Source organism: Coturnix japonica, unplaced genomic scaffold, assembly GCF_054131305.1.
Source record: "Coturnix japonica strain WE unplaced genomic scaffold, WE-NBRP24 Scf050, whole genome shotgun sequence".
Taxonomy (NCBI): Eukaryota; Metazoa; Chordata; class Aves; order Galliformes; family Phasianidae; genus Coturnix; species Coturnix japonica.
In genome coordinates, this window is record NW_028188953.1 from 562,202 (window position 1) to 581,255 (window position 19,054).

The following is a 19,054-nucleotide window of genomic DNA, read 5'->3' on the forward strand; positions in this document are numbered from 1 at the left end:
TCCTTTTCTTGTGGCCTTAGGCAACAATCAAGGGGATCTCGAGCTTCAGCGCTGAGCAAGAAGCACAGCACTCAGGAAGGCCATGAAGGGCTCTGCTAAGTTGATCTCCCTCCACAGGTCAACTTTATTTCTTGTTTTTTTCCCCAGCACTGGGAATGGCTGCTCTGGTGGTTCGTTCCAGGGAAGCGCAGCTGCTTGCATTGCTCTGCTGCACAGCTGCCCTAAAAATAGTTGGGAAGTGGAAAGACAACTGCCTTTCCTATGTCCTGAAATACAGCTCCTCTGGTGGAGTGTGTCCTGGCAGCTTTGTGTGCATGGATGTAGTCCTGGGGCTGTTGAGAACTGGCTGTGCAGGGGACTGGAGGCGGCACAAGACCAGAGGGCACTTCTGATTCTTGTGCAAGCAGCCTGACTGGCTTCCATTTGTTTCTTGCAGGCACGGATGAAGAGATCATCATTGACATCTTGACCAAACTAAATGCTTCCCAACGTCAGCAAGTTCCGATCACCTAAAAGGTCTACAGAGATGTGTGAAGGCGGTTGTGTCACTGGGGTGAAAAGTGAAAAAGGACCCAATCTCCGTGAGAGAAAGGTCGGCGGAGAATTTCCTTGACCAAGGTTGTTTTGTTCTTGTTCAGTTCAGAGCAGTTGTTGATGCAAGGAGGGCTAGAGCCTAAAGAGAAGTGGGGAACAGCTCAGTTCTGTCTGTCCTGGAAGGCTGCACCTTCTGCCACCTCCTTCCTCCTCTCTTGGCTTTCTAGGATTTGATTGGTGACTTGACGTTGCTGAGTGGGAATTTTGAGAGGGTGATGGTGGGGATGATGACTCCCACCGCCATGTCTGATGTGCACAAAGTGAGGAGGGCTGTGAAGGTTTGCAAATCTTCCTTTTGTAATTGCTGAAGTTCTGGCCAAGTGAGCCAAGGCGAGGGGAGAAGGGGTTGAATCTTCTTGTGGGTGCAGCTCTGTGCTCAGCGGTGAGGAGCTCCAGGCTGGCTTTTTCTCACCTGATGTGTCTCATGGCCTGCTCCTCAAACCCATCTTGTGCAGGGAGGGGATTCTGACTCTGGGTGTGCATGAATGCCAGGGGCTGTTTTCTCAATGTCCCAGTAAAGTGGGTTGCTGCTCGTTTCAGAAGGAAGCATGATCACCAGCATGTCTTTAAGTCGCTCAGCCCCAGGCAACTCACTTACATCTACCTGATGGCGCTGGAAGGGCTGCACTGCCCATGGCCGCCTCCCTTTTCTATTTGCTCCCTTCATTCCTTACTTCAGCATGTAGCAGACCTCAGTAATGAGAATGACTGATAAAGCATCAGCGTTTTCTCACTTTGCAGACCCCCATAGGGAGCCAACAATCCCCAAAGAGCCCCTCAGAAACCCCAAAGAGCCCCATAGGGACCTTGTATCATCCCATAGAGCCCCAAGCAGACTCCAAAGAGACCCACAGGGACCCCAGTGAGCTCCATAGAACACAATATTACCCCAAAGAGCCCCTTAGGGACCCATGAAGACCTCGTGACCCCATAGAGCCCCACAGAGCCCCGATTGACCCCACAGGAACCCCATATTGCCCCTTAGTAACCCCTTAATGATCCATAGGGTTCCCATATCACCCCATAGAGACCGTTACGGAACCCAAAGAGACCCTTAGAGAACCCATATCAACCCAAAGAGGCCCATTGGGACCCCATATCACCACAAAGAGCCACCCTAGGGACCTGATAGAGATCGATAAGGACCCCATAGAGACGCATAGGGATCCCAGAGATCCCCAGTGACCACACAGAACCCCTCAGTAATGCAAATGACTGATAAAGCATCAGCGTTTTCCAATGCACTGATGTTAGAAAGGCTTCAGGGAGCGGCAGCGCATTCCTGTGTGTAGCGGTGAGGAAAAAGGAGAACCAAGAAGGTCTACATAAGGTTTTTAATTAATTTATTAATGACTTATCCTAACACTAACATCTAACAGTGTAATGGGCAAAAGCCCGACTGGATGAAGGGAAATGGAATCAGAAGGAAGACAGATGTTGGCTACTCTCCCTTCTCCCTCCCCACAACCTTCCAGACTGTGCTGTCTTATTCCACAATGAGGGGGGTTGTGTAGAGGGAATGCCGGATCCCAAAAGTGGAGGCAGGCGCCTGGGGCTTGATCAGCGTCACCTGGAAGGGCAGAAAGGAAAGGCAGATCAGCAAGGGCCCTTCTCTGCTGCCCTTGCTCCCTGCAAAGGAGATGTGGGGAAGCCTCAGGGGAGGGGGGAGAGGCATGAAGGCTGTGCTTGTGAAGCAGAGGGGAAGAGCTGAGCAGCTGCCTTACCTGGCCTACGTTGTAGTCTGCCGGCCCGGGCTTCACTGCTTTGCCCTCTCCATGTTTTGGTTATCATAGTATCATAGTATCATTGTCTCGTGTGGGTTGGAAGAGACCTTAGAGATCATCGAGTCCAACCCCCCGGGATTCGAGCCTCCTATGCAGCAGAGCGGCACTTCTACCACTTGCGCCACAGGGGGGATTATACACTTTGCTGACCCATTTGGCATCAGGGTTCTGCTTTTAGTTGCCATTTCTTCCCCGTTTTCCATCTCTATCCCCCTCCAGGGCTCCATAGCAGAGAAACTTTGCTGCAGCGTTCATCTATAAACTTCATCTGTAAACTTCATGTATGAACTTCATATGAAAGCAGAAGAGAAGCATGCAGACCAAGCAGCATCTGAGTGCAGAATGGATGCTGCCCATCCCATCTTTCTTCCTATCTACGTCTGCTCTCACTCTGTGCTTTTCAAGGGGGGAATCTTCCCCCATCTCCAAAGCAAAGGGTCCCAACCTCCAAACTGAGGGGAATAATAGATATGGATTTCATTGAGGGATTTCTTAACAACTAACAACAACCAATTGGGGGTAACATTGGCTAATGGGTTAATATGGGCTAATTACAATTAGAGGCCGTTCTTATAGGCCATGGCTGCTCTGATGAGCCATAGAATGAAAGAATACCAAGAGTAGAGACAGAAGACAGGGAAGGAGGGACAGAGAGGCAGCAAAGCGAGGCGGTTCAGCGCTGGTAGATCCATCCACGTCCTGCTGTTGGGTGCGGATCTTCAGTCTGATGGGCCATCAGAGGTTTGTTGTTTGACAGCGACTCCCGATGACAGTCCAGACTGATTTCCAACAAGTCCAACGTGGTGGCACTCAGCCGCCTGCCAGCACTGCCCCACTGCTGTGCCTGGGGGCAGGAGCACAGGAGAGGCCCCTTCCGTGGGGACAGAGCCCTGTTCCCTATCCCAGCACGCAGCCCCGAGCTGGGAGGGGTTACTGAGCTGGGTGGTCAGATGGGCAGCAGCCCATCACAGCCCACACGCAGGGTCCTGCTCGCAAAGTACGCCACGGAAGCGTACATTGGCTGGGGCAGCACCCGCAGCAGGAGCCGATAGAGCAGCTCCTGGTCATAGTGCTGGGCGTAAAATAGGGCAGAGCCCAGCACAGCAATGAGCAGCAGCTGGAGGCAGACGAAGATGAGGCAGATGGTCCTGTGGGGTGAAAGAGGGTCGGGAATGAGGCGTCCCTGCCCCATGGCAGCACAGCCCCATATGGTGCCAAAGGGGCTGCAGAGGGGTCCAGGCCATCAGCACATTGATGGGAACCCGGCTGCTGTTGGCAAAGAGCAATGAGGGGATACTCACTGCATCCAGAAGGAGAAGCCACGTCTCCTCGCCCGCTCCTTCTTCTCCTGTAGGTGAAGATGAAGCAGAGATGGAGGTCAGGGTCTGCTGCACAGCAGGGGGATCATGCAGGACTCGGGAGCCCAGCAGCACAACAGTGCTGGAAGGAGCCCTGTCCTCAAGGAGACCCCATTGCATGGGGAGACCAGTGTTGGATGGGGAGACCCCTGTTGGATGGGGTGAGGGTGCTGTGTGTTCTGCCCCTTACCAGCTGTGCCTCCACCAGCTCCGGCAGCACAGCCCCAGGCTCACGCTCCACCTCCAGCTCCATGTGATGCTGCTGCCTGTGTTGAACAAGGCTTGGTTGGAGTCTATCACCACGGGGGGCTCCCCAGCACTGTGTGCCAACCCCCCAGGGCTGGGCTGGGGCTGCTCTGCCACACCGTGCAGTAACCAGAGCCCTATCTCCAGCAGCACTGCAGTCCCATTGCTGCCCCAGGTGTGTCAGAGACCCCCGTGTCCCCCACCTTGCCCCCACTGCCCCCCATTACCCCCCATCCCCCGCATTCCCCCCCATTGCCCCCCATTACCCCCATTACCTCCCATTGCCCCCCATAGCCCCCCCATTGCCCCCCTGACTCTCCCTGTCCCTCTGTCGCCCCCTACCAGCCCCCCTTTGCCCCCCTGCCAGCCCCCCATCGGCCATTGGAGGTCCCCATTGCCCCCCATTACCCCTCATCCCCCCCCATAGCCCCTTATTACCCCCTAATACCCCCTATTGCCCCCCTGACGCCACCCTGTGTCCCTCTGTCGCCCCCCAAGAGCCCCTTATTGCCCCCACTGTCCCTCCATTGCCTCCCATTGCCCCACATTGCTCCCCTTACAACCCCTTATTGCCCCCTAACAGCCCCTTATTTCTCCCCATTACCCCTTATTACCCTCCCATTACCCTCCCATTGCCTTCCTTACAGCCCCTTATTGCCCCCCATTCCCTCCCATTGTTCCCCATTGCACCCCATTCTCTCCCATTGCCCCCCAATGCCCCCCAACAGCCCCTTATTGCCCATTATCATCCCCTTAACAGCCCCCCATTCCCTTCCCTTGCCACCTAACAGAACCCCATTCCCCCCCATAGCACCCCATTGTATCTCATTGCCCCCCATTACCCCCCCACTCTCCCCCATAGCCTCCCATTGTATCTCATTGCCCACCATTACCCCCCCATTTCCCCCCATTACCCACCATTGTCCCCCATTGCCCCTCATCCCCCCCATAGCCCCTTCTTGCCCCCCATTGTCCCCCATTCCCTCCCATTGCCCCCCATTGCCCAATATTGCACCCCAGTGTATCTCATTGCCCTTCATTATCCCCCATTACATCCCATTCCCCACCACTGCCCCTCATTTCCCCCCAACAACACCTTATTGCCCCCCATTGCCCCATATTGCCCCCATTCCCTCCCATTGCACCCCCCTGCCCATCACTGCCCCCCTTACAGCCCCTTATTGCCCCTTGTTGCCCCCCATTACCCCCTAACAACCCGTTATTGCCCTCCTTACAGCCCCTTATTACCTCACATTGCCCCATATTGCCCCCCAGTGTATCTCATTGCCCCTCATTACCCCCCATTACATCCCATTCCCCACTACTGCGCCTCATTGCCCCACAACAACCCCTTATTGCCCCCCATTACCCCCCATTGCCCCCATTGCTCTCCATTCCTTCCCATTGCTCACCATTGCCCCTCATTGCCCCCAAAAAGACCATTAATGCCCCATAAGAGCCCCTTATTGTCCCCCAACAGCCACTTATTGCCCCCCATTGCCCCTCATTGCTCCTTTTACGGCCCCTTATTGCCCCCCATTGCACCCCATTGCCCCTTATTGCCCCCCTGCCTGCCCCCTATTGCTCCCCATTCCTTCCCATTACCCCCCATTGCTCCCCTGACTCCCCCCTGTGTCCCTGTGTTGCCCCTCATTGCCCCCATTACCCCTCATTGCCCCTTATTGCCCCCTCATTACCCCCCATTACCCCCCTACCAGCCCCCCATGCCCTCCCATTGCCCCCCATTGTATCTCATTGCCGCCCCATTGCCCCTCAATGACCCTCTGCCAGCCCCCCATTGCCCTATTGCCCCCCCATTGGCCATTACAGCCCCGCATTGACCCCCATTCATACATGTTGGCCTTTGCAGCCCCCCTGGTGCTCCCTATTACACCTTATTGCCCCCCATTACCCACCATTGCCCCCCATTCCCTCCCATTGCCGCCCTTACAGCCCATTGCCCCCCATTGCACCTCATTGCCCCTCATTGTCCCCATTGCCCCCATAGCTCCCCAATGCCCCCCATTGCACGCATTAAACCCCATCGCCCCCCATTGCCCCTCATTGCCACCCATTGACCCCATCTCACCCCATTGGCCATTGGAGGCCCCCATAGCCCCCCGAAGTCCCTCATTTCCTCTCAATGCCCTTGTTGGGCGGGATGTGGCACTTGTGAGGCAGGAGCTGGCACTTGTGGGTCAGGAAGTGACACTTGTAGGGCAGGAGGTGGAAGTTGTGGGGCGGGAGGTGGCACTTGTGGGATTGGAGGTGGAAGTTGTGGGGCAGGAGGTGGAAATTGTGGGGCGGGGGGAGGAAATTCTGGGGTGGGAAGTGGAAATTGTGGGGCAGGAGGTGGAAGTTGTGGGGCAGGAGGTGGAACTTGTCGGGCAGGAGGTGGAACTTGTGGGGCAGGAGCAGAAACTTATGGAATGGGAGGCAGCACTTGTTGAGTAGGAGGGGACACTTGTGGGGCGGAAGGTGGCAGTTGTGGGGCAGGAAATGTAACTTGTGTGGCAGAAGGTGGAAGTTGTGGGGCAGGAGGTGGCACTTGTGGGTCGGGAGGTGGCACCTGTGGGGCAGGAGGCGGCACTTGTGGGGCAGAAGGGGACACTTGTGGGGCGGGAGTTGGCACTTGTGGGGCAGGAGGTGGCACTTGTGGGGCTGGAGGTGGCATTTGTGGGTCTGGAGGTGGAAGTTGTGGGGTAGGAGGTGGCATTTGTGGGGCAGGAGGTGGAATTTGTTGGGCAGGAGGTGGAAATTGTGGGGCGGGAGGAGGAAGTTGTGGGGCAGGAAGTAGAAATTGTGGGGCAGAAGCAGAGACTTGTGGGGCGGGAGGTGACACTTGTGGGGCAGAAGATGGCACTTGTGGGACGAGAATTGGAACTTGTGGGGTGGGAGGTGGCACTTGTGGGGCAGGAGGTGGCACATGTGGGTAGGAGTGGGCACATGTGGGCAGGAGGTGGCACTTGTGGTGCGGGAGGTGGCACTTGTTGGGCGGGAGGTGGCACTTGTGGGGCAGGAGGTTGAATTTGTGGGGCAGGAGGTTGAACTTGTGGGGCAGGAAGTGGCACTTGTGGGGCAGGAGGTGGCAATTGTGGGGCAGGAGGTTGAACTTGTGGGGCAGGAAGTGGCACTTGTCAGGCAGAATTCAGGACAATTCTGACCCGAGTAGAGATTTAATACAGCTTTGGGCTCTGCTTTGTTTTACCTTTCATTACTTAGAATGTGTCCTTAACGACTGAGAGATTTTTTACAATAGTTTTGTCTTTCCTTTTTAGTAGCATATTTTGCTACTGATGTACTGGGAAGTTCATTAGTAGCTGCAATGCTGCCGCAACGTTCCTCCCTGCAGGGATTGATGGCCATGGGTGGAATCCTCTTGAGCTCCCCTTGTCAAGGCTGAGCAGTCACTTCTCTCAGGCTGTTGTCATAGAAGAGGTGTTCCGTCCCTTCACCATCATGGTAGCCCTCCATTGGACTCTTTTTAGTGTGTCCAGCTGTCTCTTGTACTGGGAGCCCAGACCCGGACACTGTTCTCCAGGTGCAGCCTCACCAGTGCCGAGTAGAGCAAAAGGAATGGTGCTGAGTAATGGTCCTTACCTGCTCCAAGAGAAGGAGCTAGGGCTGTGATGGGAGCACACTGCTTTATGGCTGACACGGAGATCTGCTAGGAAGAAGGCCTGGTGGGACTGAACACAGATGCAAGGTGGTCCAGCTTTTGTTTCACTGCAGACTCTGTGGGCAGCTGCATGGAGTTATGTACTCGATGTAGTTGTGCCCCTGTGGCTTCTTTCTGATGTGCCTGGGAAGTCCCCTTAGAATAGAGTGCTGCCTGAGACAGAAGTCTGATACAACATCACTTGTGTGGGTGGAGTTTTACTATCTCCGTGTTCACGTCTATTATGTGCTTTGTTTTGTTTCAATTCAACTCTCTGTGTGCATGGGCGCAAGTCTGCCTTTGCTAAATCCTTTTCTTGTGGCCTTAGGCAACAATCAAGGGGATCTCGAGCTTCAGCGCTGAGCAAGAAGCACAGCACTCAGGAAGGCCATGAAGGGCTCTGCTAAGTTGATCTCCCTCCACAGGTCAACTTTATTTCTTGTTTTTTTCCCCAGCACTGGGAATGGCTGCTCTGGTGGTTCGTTCCAGGGAAGCGCAGCTGCTTGCATTGCTCTGCTGCACAGCTGCCCTAAAAATAGTTGGGAAGTGGAAAGACAACTGCCTTTCCTATGTCCTGAAATACAGCTCCTCTGGTGGAGTGTGTCCTGGCAGCTTTGTGTGCATGGATGTAGTCCTGGGGCTGTTGAGAACTGGCTGTGCAGGGGACTGGAGGCGGCACAAGACCAGAGGGCACTTCTGATTCTTGTGCAAGCAGCCTGACTGGCTTCCATTTGTTTCTTGCAGGCACGGATGAAGAGATCATCATTGACATCTTGACCAAACTAAATGCTTCCCAACGTCAGCAAGTTCCGATCACCTAAAAGGTCTACAGAGATGTGTGAAGGCGGTTGTGTCACTGGGGTGAAAAGTGAAAAAGGACCCAATCTCCGTGAGAGAAAGGTCGGCGGAGAATTTCCTTGACCAAGGTTGTTTTGTTCTTGTTCAGTTCAGAGCAGTTGTTGATGCAAGGAGGGCTAGAGCCTAAAGAGAAGTGGGGAACAGCTCAGTTCTGTCTGTCCTGGAAGGCTGCACCTTCTGCCACCTCCTTCCTCCTCTCTTGGCTTTCTAGGATTTGATTGGTGACTTGACGTTGCTGAGTGGGAATTTTGAGAGGGTGATGGTGGGGATGATGACTCCCACCGCCATGTCTGATGTGCACAAAGTGAGGAGGGCTGTGAAGGTTTGCAAATCTTTCTTTTGTAATTGCTGAAGTTCTGGCCAAGTGAGCCAAGGCGAGGGGAGAATAGGTTGAATCTTCTTGTGGGTGCAGCTCTGTGCTCAGCGGTGAGGAGCTCCAGGCTGGCTTTTTCTCACCCGATGTGTCTCATGGCCTGCTCCTCAAACCCATCTTGTGCAGGGAGGGGATTCTGACTCTGGGTGTGCATGAATGCCATGGGCTCTTTTCTCAGTGTCCCAGTAAAGTGGGTTGCTGCTCGTTTCAGAAGGAAGCCCAAAGCACATTTGAGATGCGTCACTGTGTTTGTGAGCTAGTATTCCCTTTGAAGGACTCCAATAGCCATCTCCAGCAGCTGTTTCTGAGTGGGGAGTTCTCAAGGGTTGCTTCCAGTAGATGCTGTGCTTAGCTCTACGTGCCTGTACGAAGCAGGGGAGAGGAAGTGGGGAATAGATGAGGTACAATTTATGTCCGTCCTCTGTACATGGAACAGGCATCACCTGCTCAGAGGTTGGACCCCTCCACAGCGTCCTGGCTTTTTCTTCCCTTCCTTATTTGTGTGTGATGCTTTTATAGGAGCTTCATAGGTGTTGAGTAAGTGCAAGCTCTTCTGGGTCAGCAGGTGTCTTAGCGAGAGCCCCATTGAATCCATTCCCTTCGGTCTGTTTCATTCCCTTCTGAGACTGGAAGGGACTTCAGAAACCTAAGTACAATTTGCTGCTGCTCTAGCGTGGAAAGCTGAGATTGTGGAGTGTGACCACCATTGGGACAGGGGGGAGAGGAGCTGAGAAATTCATCTGCCAGCTTGAAGTAGAAGGTCTTGAAAATGGTAACAGCTGTGGTAGGCCAATTAGCAGGACTGTTAGCAATGGAAATGAATTATTTTAGTGGGACGGTCCTGATATATCTGGCAGTGCTGCAGGAACGATAGAATGTTCTTGCAGCATGTGAGGAGCTTGTTCTTGCCAAATGGCCCTTTGGATCTCTCTGACTCTCTACCGTGGACTCTTCCTCCTAGTTTTGGATGTGTACAGAGGCATTTCTATCAAGGACATAACAGACAGCATTAAATCTGGGAGGTCTGGAGACCTGGAAGATGCTTTGCTGGTTACGGGTCAGTGCTCTGCTGTTAAACCTTGTCTGCAGAGTAATGAAATGATGAGAGGTGCTGTGTGTCCCCTTGAGTGGCTGTTACAGGTTTCAGGGGGCAGACATGGCTTGTCTTTATGTGCACAAAGCCGGGCTGGGTGGGACTTGGAGCACCCTGGTGTAGAGGGAGGTGTCCCTGCCTACTGCAGGGGGGTTGGAACCGTGTGATCTTCCAGATCTCTTCCAACCCAAACATTGCTTTCTCTATCTTTGTTACTGTCCTTTGCTTTTTATTCTCTTTTTGCCTCCGTGTTTCATTATTTTCCCTTCAACCTTTGTTCCAGGAATGTCTTTATGGCCAAGCCAGGAGCTGTCATGGGTACAGGAAATGCTGCGGGCCATCCTGTAAGCTGGCAGATGATCACCAGCAGGTCTTTAGGTCGCTCAGCCCCAGGCAACTCACTTACATCTACCTGATGGTGCTGGAAGGGCTGCACTGCCCACGGCCGCCTCCCTTTGCTGTTTGCTCCCTTCATTCCTTACTTCAGCACGTGGCAGACCTCAGTAATGCAAATGACTGATAAAGCATCAGCGTTTCCTCACTTTGCAGACCCCCATAGGGAGCCAACAATCCCCAAAGAGCCCCTCAGAAACCCCAAAGAGCCCCATAGGGACCTCATATCACCCCGTATCATCCAATAGAACCCCAAGCAGACCCCAGAGAGGCCAACAGGGACTCCAGAGAGCCCCTCAGGGACCCCAGTGAGCTCCGTAGAGCACTATATTACCCCAAAGAGCCCCTTAGGGACCCATGAAGACCTCTTGTGACCCCATAGAGCCCCACAGAGCCTAGACTGACCCCACAGGGACCCCATTTTGCCCCTTAGGAACCCCATAATGACCCATACGGTTCCCATATCACCCCATAGAGACCCTTACGGATCCCAAAGAGACCCTTAGAGAACCCATATCAACGCAAAGAGGCCCATAGGGGCCCCATATCACCAAACAGAGCCACACTAGGGACCTGATAGAGACCGATAAGGACCCCATAGAGATGCATAGGGATCCCAGAGATCCCCTGTGACCTCACAGAACCCCTCAGTAATGCAAATGACTGATAAAGCATCAGCGTTTTCCTATGCGCTGATGTTAGAAAGGCTTCAGGGAGCGGCAGCGCATTCCTGTGTGTAGCGGTGAGGAAAAAGGAGTAACAAGAAGGTCTACATAAGGTTTTTAATTAATTTATTAATGACTTACTCCTAACACTAACATCTAACAGTGTAATGGGCAAAAGCCCGACTGGATGAAGGGAAATGGAACCAGAAGGAAGCCGGATGTTGGTTACTCTCCCTTCTCCCTCCCCACAACCTTCCAGACTGTGCTGTCTTATTCCACGATGAGGGGGGTTGTGTAGAGGGAATGCCGGATCCCAAAAGTGGAGGCAGGTGCCTGGGGCTTGATCAGCGTCACCTGGAAGGGCAGAAAGGAAAGGCAGATCAGCAAGGGCCCTTCTTTGCTGCCCTTTCTCCCTGCAAGGGAGATGTGGGGTAGCCTCAGGGGAGGGGGGAGAGGCGTGAAGGCTGTGCTTGTGAAGCAGAGGGGAAGAGCTGAGCAGCTGCCTTACCTGGCCTACGTTGTAGTCTGCCGGCCCGGGCTTCACTGCTTTGCCCTCTCCATGTTTTGGTCGGGCTGCCATGGTGTATGCGGGCGCCCTTTTCTTGTACACATCCACGGCCACTCTGGGGAGCGCCGCAGGACCTGGAGTCTGCAAGAGAGTCATGGCCACACGGGGCTGGGGTCACATTCAAGGCTCTCTCTTTCCCTGGAAGGCTGCATTAAGCAAAGCTGCAGCAGGGCTGGAAGCCCCTGTGGCACAGGGAGAGGAGCCTGGTTTTGGATGCTAACATAGAAGAGAGGAGCAGCAGAGCTCACCTTGGCAAGGTCCTCGTCAAAGCGACCGCGCTGGCTCCTTCCCCTGATGGAGTAGCAGGGGCTGGCCGATGTGTAGGCTGTGTTGGGCCCCATCAGCCTGGGCAGTGTGTAAGTGCCAGGACCTGCAGGAGGAGCAGCAGAGAGTGTGTGCGTGAGGGGATGGAGGAGATGGAAGCAGCAGCGAGGGGCAGCCTGCACAGCCCGCTGGTGGGAGCAGGAGGGACGTGTTGCCCCTCTGAGCAGCAGCCCGTCCCTGGAGGATGCTCAGGCTGAAGGGTCTGCCTTTGCCAGGGTCACGTACCTGGAGGGCGGTCTGTGCGGAGGGGCTCCCGCCGGAAGGCCATGGACTGCACCGGTGGGCACTTGAAGACGTGCCTGTTGGCTGCTTCAGTGCGGTAGTCACCTGGGCCGGAGGAGAAGAGGAAGAAAGCTGTGAAGGGCTGGTCTCCTTCTGCAGCCAGAAAGAGTCCTCTGAAGAGCTGCACAATTGCTGGGGGACACAGGCAGCACGCGGGGACAGTGCAGCACGTGGGGACACTGCAGCAGTGGTACTCACTCGGTCCGGGGGTGACGGTGGTCTTGGTGGTGGGTCGTCCTTGGAGGTGGGCGCCTGGAACCTTGTACTTGCCATTCCTGGTGATGGCCGGCTCCACAAAGTAGCAGGGACCTGGCCCGCAGCTCCCTGCCGCAGGCCGTTTGGTCCCTCTAAAGGTGTAAGCGGGGGCACGGTTTTTGGTGGGGCTGTGGCCCACGTAACCTAGGAGGAAAAGCAGAAGAGAGCACACCCCTGTGCAGCTGCATGTTTCCAGCTCCTTTGGCCCCTTGGGTCACAAGGAGCAGAGCCAGCAGCATTGGCCTTCCTCAGCCAGGCCTGGCTTGCAGCTGTGCCAGAGAGCCAGGAGGCTCTGCCAGAACGGGGCAAGGCTGGGGAGCTGCTCTGCCCCGTGATGTCCCCAATGTGCCTCACGCCCTGGGGATGGTCGCTGTACCTGTTGTCCCCGGGATGGAGTATTTGGGCCCGGGGCTGGGGAACTGGGCCGAGATGAGGCCACGTGGGCGATGGGGTCTCCAGGTCCCCACCCAGGCTCCGTCCATGCTGTTAGACATTTGCTCCAAACCTAAAGGCAAGAGCAGAGCAGTTACTGACGAGAGTTCCTGAGCCGGAAGGGCCGGCAGCAATTTCTCCTGCTCACTGCCAGTCCTGCCAGTCTCGTGCTACATGCGCCTCACACACAACAGAGCCAAGCTGGGCTCTGCAGCCTGAAGTGTGCAGGAGCTCTCCCTCACCTCTCTGAGCCTTGGAGGATGAGCGCGATGAGGCTGAGCTGGTCTGCTGCTGGGGCTGCTCTCAGGCACAGGGCACGGCGAGCGGCTGCGGGCTGCACAGCTCACAAATGATGCTCCTGGAACCAGTGGCCGGCTGTCCTTGGGGAGGGCCCGGCGATGTCATGGCAGCGCATTGTGACAGCACACAGGCTCCGGATGATTCCATCCGTGCTGTGACATCTCCTGGCTGGCCTGCAGCCCTCCACGCCTTCTCAACCTTGCACCCCAAGCAGGAAGAAGTCATAGCTCTCGCTGCCGACACCTGCAGCTCGTAGTATGAGCCATGTGCCGCCCGGAGCTCTTGGGGCTTCATCAGCATCACCTGCAAGGGAGAGAATCCCAATGGGGAAATGGACTGAAAGTCCCATCCAACCCTGGAAAAGTGTGGAAACTGTGCTTTGGAAACCCCATGGCACTGCCATGAGCAGCCAGCAGCCCTGCTGCATGCCTGGAGGGCACTGCTTGTGTTCCCCAACCCCCCGGCCCCATGCTCAAGTTGTGCCTGTTGACCTCCACTGGCTGTATTTGACAGAGCTGCAGAGCACATTGCAATGGCTGCTCTGGGATCAGGTGGCCTTCTGCGGAAGGATCTCCAGCTCCCATCCTTGGCTCCATTGATGCTGATGTGCTGGATGTAGGGATGTCCCTGGTGGCCGGCTTCTGTCACAGCGGGCACTTCCCGACAGTGACCCCTCAGATCCAGGGGTAGATCACACAGCAGAGCTTAGCCAGGTCCTGCTGGCTGTTCAGATTGGTACTTTCTCTCTTGTTTTGTTTCTTACTGATGGAGTTGTGTGTGTGAATGGGAAGTGCTATGCAGTCAGGACCAGTCAGTTATGGTCATAGAGGATGCTCAAAGGGAGAGAGGAAATAAAGAGTGAAACTGAAGCCAGCACTTAGCGTCCTGATGTCTGTGTTCTGCAGCAGAGCCTGTGACAGTCACCAGCGTCCTGCAGGGAACTGCAGCAGGAGGCTGTTGCTGGGCACTGGGCCCAGATAGGCCGCCCTGCCCCCTTCTCCTGGGCAAAACCTCTCATCAGCCGTCACCTCTGGTCAGCCATCAAAGAGGAGTGGATCATCAGCGGCCTTGAGGCCTAATTCCTACAGGCCTGTGTGGTGGCCCTGAGGGCCTACGCCTAGTAACCAAGGGGTTAAAGGAGACCTATGGAACAAGAAGCTTTTCAAGAGGCTGAGAGACCATGAATGCCAATGAGAGAGAGCACTAGACGTGGCCTGCAGGCCAGGAGAGAGGCCTCTAGTCCTCTAGCCATCTCAGCCTTCCTCTGGACCTCCATGTCTCTAAGCCCTCCCAAAGGTGTCTAAGTCCATACACCTCTGCACCTTCTTTGGTGCCTGAGTGCCCCTGGGCCACCCTGTGGCTCTCTTGGCCTCTCTGTCTCAAGACCTCTAGTCCAGCTTCAAGGCCTTCAGGCTTCTTGGGCTGTAGGTGTCCAGACCTCGAGGTACAAGTACAACCCCCAGCTCCTCTTGGCGTCTGCTCTTCTAGGCTTTCTCTTGCTTGCCCTCCATGCCTCCCTTTGGCCTCAAGACTACTAAGCTGCAAGGCCTCTTGGCCAGGCTCTGGGCCTCCCTCCAGGCTGTTTTACTTTAAGGCCTCTAAGCATCCTGGGCAACCTCTAAGCCTTTAGGCCTCCCCCTATGCCTCTAGGACAGCTTGCAGGCATCTGTGCCTCCAGGTGTGTTCTCCATTACAGCTCTAAGCCTTCCTTTGTGCCGTCAATGCTCATGGACTCGTGGTCTCTTTTTTGGCCTCCCTCTGTGCATCAGGCCCTCAAAACCTCAGTGCTTCCAGTCCAGCCCTTTAGTACCTCGGCCCCAAGCCTACCCTTAAGCTTCAAGGACTTTAGGCTCTACAGGGCTGTTAAGGCCTCTAAGCCTCCTTTTTTGGCTGTGTCCGATAGAACCACCACTGCCCCTGATGCTCTGTCCCATAACCCCCACAGCTTTGCCCCGTAAGCTATGCACCATACGCTTCTGCTTTGCCTACAAGCTATGACCTCTAAGGTTCCCCATGGGGCTCTACACACCACGGCCAGCACTTCCCGCTACAGACAAGGGGACAGGGATGGGGCTGTTTCTGCCCTCCTTATCACCTGCCCCTACCTCTGCCTCTTTGTCCCCTCTGTCCTTGGCAAGTGACAAATTGCCAGGGTGGGGCCACGGGGGTGGTCTGTTCCCACAGTCTGTCAGGGGCAGGAACCCACAGGACCCAAAGAGAACTCTTCTATGACAAAAGCCTGAGAGAAGGGGCTGAGTGGAGCATCCAGTGGAGCCAAGTGCCAGGACCAGAGGTTGCCACCAAACATCAGGAGCACTCCTGCACTGTGTAAGTCCTGCAGCACTGGCACAGAGACCCAGAGAGGCTGTGGGGTTTCCTCTGGGAGATCTCCAAACCCATCGGATGTGTTCCTGGGCACCAATTCTGCTGGCCCTGTTGCAGCAGGGCCTGGACCAGATGGGCCCAGATCTCCATTCCAACATCAACCATTCCGTGCTTCTGCAACACAACACGACATGCTGTGTTTGGCTCAACCTGGCCATTCACAAACAGGTTTCTTCCTCCTCCTGCTCAGTGCCATCTCTGTGTGATCACACTGCCTCCTACGATCCAACTCTGTTCCAATCAAGGTCAACACTAAAACAGTGCTGACCTTCATGGAGCCTGGGCTTTGGAACACAGGCACAGGAATAACCACTGCATGGGTGGAACCTTGTGTATTTCTAAAACATGCTCCTAACTGCCCTGTTCAAACTGTGATGCAGAACCAAGGTTGCATTCCCAGCACAGCCAGGCAGGCCGGCACCAACCCCAAGGCATCAAGCCACAGCCTGAGAGGCCATCACCAGCCCCGGGGCCTAAATCCATGCCTGGCAGGGACCCCGGCCTGCAGGCTTTTGGCCTGGAAGGGCTTCCCCGGCCTGCAGGCATTGGAGCTGGCAGTGCCCCCCAGAGCAGACAGCTGGCTTTTAGCCTGGCAGGGCCCCCCTAACTGCATGACCAGCTTCAGGCCTGGCAAGGTCCCCCCCGACTGCCTGGCCGGCTTTTGGCCTCACAGGCCCAGCAGCTCAGGCAGCCATTTTGTTGCCTGGCACTGAGCCCCGGGCAGGCTGCATAGGAATCCCCAGGCCGGCCAGCCGGCTTTTGGCCTTCCAGTGTTTGCACAGAAAGCAGGAAACTCAGCCCACATTTCTCTTCTGGGCATCCCACGGGCTTCCTGTCAATGCAGGATCACTTGTGCTGGTGGTGTTGTATCTCAGGGCCCATCCAAGTCTCTGGAAGCCTCTGGATCCCATGGGGCTGTTTCTGCCCTGCCTGCTGTGCTGCATTTGGGAGGGCGAGAAGAAGGAGATGACTGTGCAGCCCCTTCCCAAAGCCTTTCCTGTGCCCTGGCTTGTGACTCTGAACAGTGGGAGAGGGCTCCTAAGCTCTGTCCCTACGCTGGATCAACTCCAGCTCTTCCTCCAGCCAGCCCATAACCCTTCCACGCCTCATTTCTCTTTCACTTGCAGGGAGTCTGAATTCCCACCTTCGGCTCCTTTGACATCATCTCCAAAGAAATCAGGACTGCAAATGGGATCGTGACTCAGCAGTGGCCAGTGTTTCACCTGGCCAGCAACCTCATAGCTATGCACCACCTCAAGTCCCGCAGGGAGTCCTTGCCAGGTTGGAGGGGGGATTAAAGCTCTGATGCCTTTATAGATGGTGCAAACAGGGCCACCACCTCCCTTCTCAGAAGCAGACCTCCTCGGAGGAGGAGCCCGTCCAAACGTGGGGCCGTTCTGGTTGATGTCCCTTAGTAGCAGTTCTAGGGAAGCAGCTGTGGAACAGCAGCCGTATCATCAACTCTGTCTGTGACATTTTTCAGCCCACAGGAAGGTGGAGCCCCTGAAGTACAGCCAGGTGGCCGCAGCTGCCAACGGTTGAAATGTAAAGCCTCGCCAGGTCAGAAGCTGTTGTGAGCTTTGATGTGGGTAGCTGCCTCTATCTAGGGCTGCATGAAGGGGTGTGTGTGCTGGAGGAGAGAAGGAAGGACGCTGCAGATGTGTGCTGGCTGCAGAAATGGCACTCCGCTGTAGCAGCAGGAAGGCAAATGGCAGAAAGTACGCTTGAGGAGCAGAAGTTTGTGGTTGGCTGTGCTCAGATCTTCCTCCCAAGAGATGCTCTTCACGTCTTTCTTGTTTCCTTTGTGCCAGAAGCTGAAGCAAACAGGCTTGCAATGAAGCGTGGCCTTGCAGGAAGGCAGGGCACTGGTGTGGAGTGTGGCCCAGCTGTGAAGAGAGCTGCAGACACACAGCAGGCATCTGGGTTCTGGGTCCTGTCTTTCTAGTTAGGCTTGCTGTCTGTCCTTTCCTGGGACTGTTGTCATTGCATGTTGCTTGAGGTCTTGCAGTTGGAGGGGTTGACAGTGACCTTTCCTGTCCAGGACTGGAAATGCAAACCCACAGTTCACCCAAGAGCCTAAGATCCATTGCAGTCAACACTGGAGATGAGATGTCCTTGTATCGTGGCCCAGCTGGGGGGTTGGTCTCGATGATCTCTGGATGTCCCTTCCAACCCATCTGATTCTGTGATTCTGTGCTAGTTTGCAGCCTGAAGGTACTGCTGGACTCGTTAAATCTTGCAGCTTCCCCTTTCTTGGTTCTAACAGGGAGAGGTGCTGAGCCAAATGGCAAGATCTACGTGAAAGCTGCTCTCCAGGCTGGAGGGCTTCCTGGAACAGCAGGTCCCAGGACAGGGGGACGACCTTCCCCCACAGTTGACAACCATTCCTTCTGCAGGACCGTGGCTGCAAGAAAGCACAAGGGAGTGGAGGAAGAGGAGCAAAAAGCAGAGCTGTGGCCTGCCAAGAAACACTCGAAGGTGGAGCGCAATGTGGCAAAGGCCTAGAGCCCACATCAGAGCAGAGGCAGTGTGCCAGCTCCAGCAGCACATCCTGGGCCTGCCCCAGTGACGACTGTGCGGTCCTGGGCCTCAAAGCCAAGAGGTAAGAAGATGCTGTCGTAGCAGCCATGGTGAGGCACTTCCTTTATCAAGCGCATGGAGTATGCTTAGGGTTTGCTTTGCTTTTTCCTTCTCTGGACAGAGAAGAGAAAAGAGTTGAAGGCTACCCAGTCCATGTCCTTAACCAGGACCATGCCAGAATGCCTGGCCCCCTCTTTTCCAATTAACTCCACGTCCCACTAGAAACCCCCTTCCCTGAGAGGCTTCCTGGCCTGTTTTCATGGTACCCATGTTTCCGCAGTTTTGCTGTTGACAAAATGAATTTCTCTTTCCTTGCTCTACAGCCAGATGATGATGACAACAGAAAGAGAGGAGAGAGGAAATGAAGAAGGCTTCTCTGAGAGCTGCCGCTGCCCATGCAGAGCTGAGTCCCTGGCGAGCACAGACGTGCTCTTTTTGTTCTCAGGGTCCCTGTCTGTCAGACACGAAGGGGCTTGTAGAATGCTGAGGGAAGCGGTGTCCTCTTGATTCTTGCTTTGTTTCTTTCCAGTCCTCTACAATGAAGATGGAGAAGCTGCAATGGACAGACTGAGTGGAGGAGCGTCAGAAGGCAGCGGCATCGTGGCAGCAGCCCAGCTTGGTGCTCCAAGTCTGGTTGCAGCTCATCAATAAACAAGTGGCGTTTGTATTCACCCAGAAAGCAGAAGCCCTGAGCACCGCAGAGGCAGCACAGGGCCAACGCAGAGCGGCCCGCATCCCCCACTCCCTTCGCCCCGGCCCCCTCCCCGGCTCCCCCCCAAACACCCACCCAACTCAGCCCCGCAGCTCCTCCCTCCCCCCAACCAGCCTCGAGGTGGGCAGAAAGTTATCAACATCTCTTCAGTGAATGATCAGTCCCTAATTAAAACCCTCTGGTAGACATCAGAG

General features: G+C 55.2%; 4 protein-coding genes and 1 long non-coding RNA gene across 9 annotated transcripts in view; 3 read left to right on the forward strand and 2 right to left on the reverse strand.

Annotated features, from left to right (window-relative positions):
- LOC146752139 (AP-5 complex subunit beta-1-like) overlaps positions 1-14,056 on the forward strand; it is a 68,234-nt gene extending 54,178 nt beyond the window's left edge. The window contains exons 7-8 of one of the 4 annotated variants that reach the window (XM_085532748.1): positions 21-8,065; positions 8,385-14,056. The gene's annotated coding sequence lies outside the window, so the exon portion shown is untranslated. Of the gene's footprint in view, positions 1-20 lie in introns of all 4 variants that reach the window. The other 3 variants (XM_085532747.1, XM_085532745.1, XM_085532746.1) reach the window with 3 other exon arrangements.
- Positions 1-19,054, forward strand: part of LOC146752142 (uncharacterized) — a 49,350-nt gene that overhangs the window by 13,178 nt on the left and 17,118 nt on the right. The gene's annotated exons all lie outside the window — the stretch shown is intronic.
- LOC146752145 (uncharacterized) lies at positions 3,325-4,022 on the reverse strand. Its single transcript, XM_085533005.1, has 3 exons — positions 3,927-4,022; positions 3,680-3,726; positions 3,325-3,526 (listed from the first exon to the last, which is right to left on the reverse strand). Exons 1-3 carry the CDS (start codon positions 3,987-3,989, stop codon positions 3,325-3,327), a joined length of 312 nt encoding a protein of 103 aa, XP_085389131.1. The 5' UTR covers positions 3,990-4,022.
- On the forward strand, positions 8,410-19,053 carry LOC146752146 (uncharacterized). Of its 2 annotated transcripts, none has more exons than XM_085532944.1 (3): positions 8,410-8,540; positions 17,965-18,170; positions 18,472-19,053. In XM_085532944.1, the coding sequence occupies exons 1-3, from the start codon at positions 8,427-8,429 to the stop codon at positions 18,653-18,655; spliced, it is 504 nt and encodes a 167-aa protein (XP_085389070.1). In that variant the 5' UTR covers positions 8,410-8,426; the 3' UTR covers positions 18,656-19,053. The 2 variants fall into 2 exon arrangements, with proteins under 2 accessions (XP_085389070.1, XP_085389071.1); XM_085532945.1 differs by having other exon boundaries at positions 18,678-19,053.
- LOC146752147 (uncharacterized) lies at positions 12,372-16,697 on the reverse strand. The gene is made up of 2 exons (XR_014940934.1): positions 13,126-16,697; positions 12,372-12,956 (listed from the first exon to the last, which is right to left on the reverse strand). It is a non-coding gene; the product is annotated as an uncharacterized LOC146752147 (long non-coding RNA).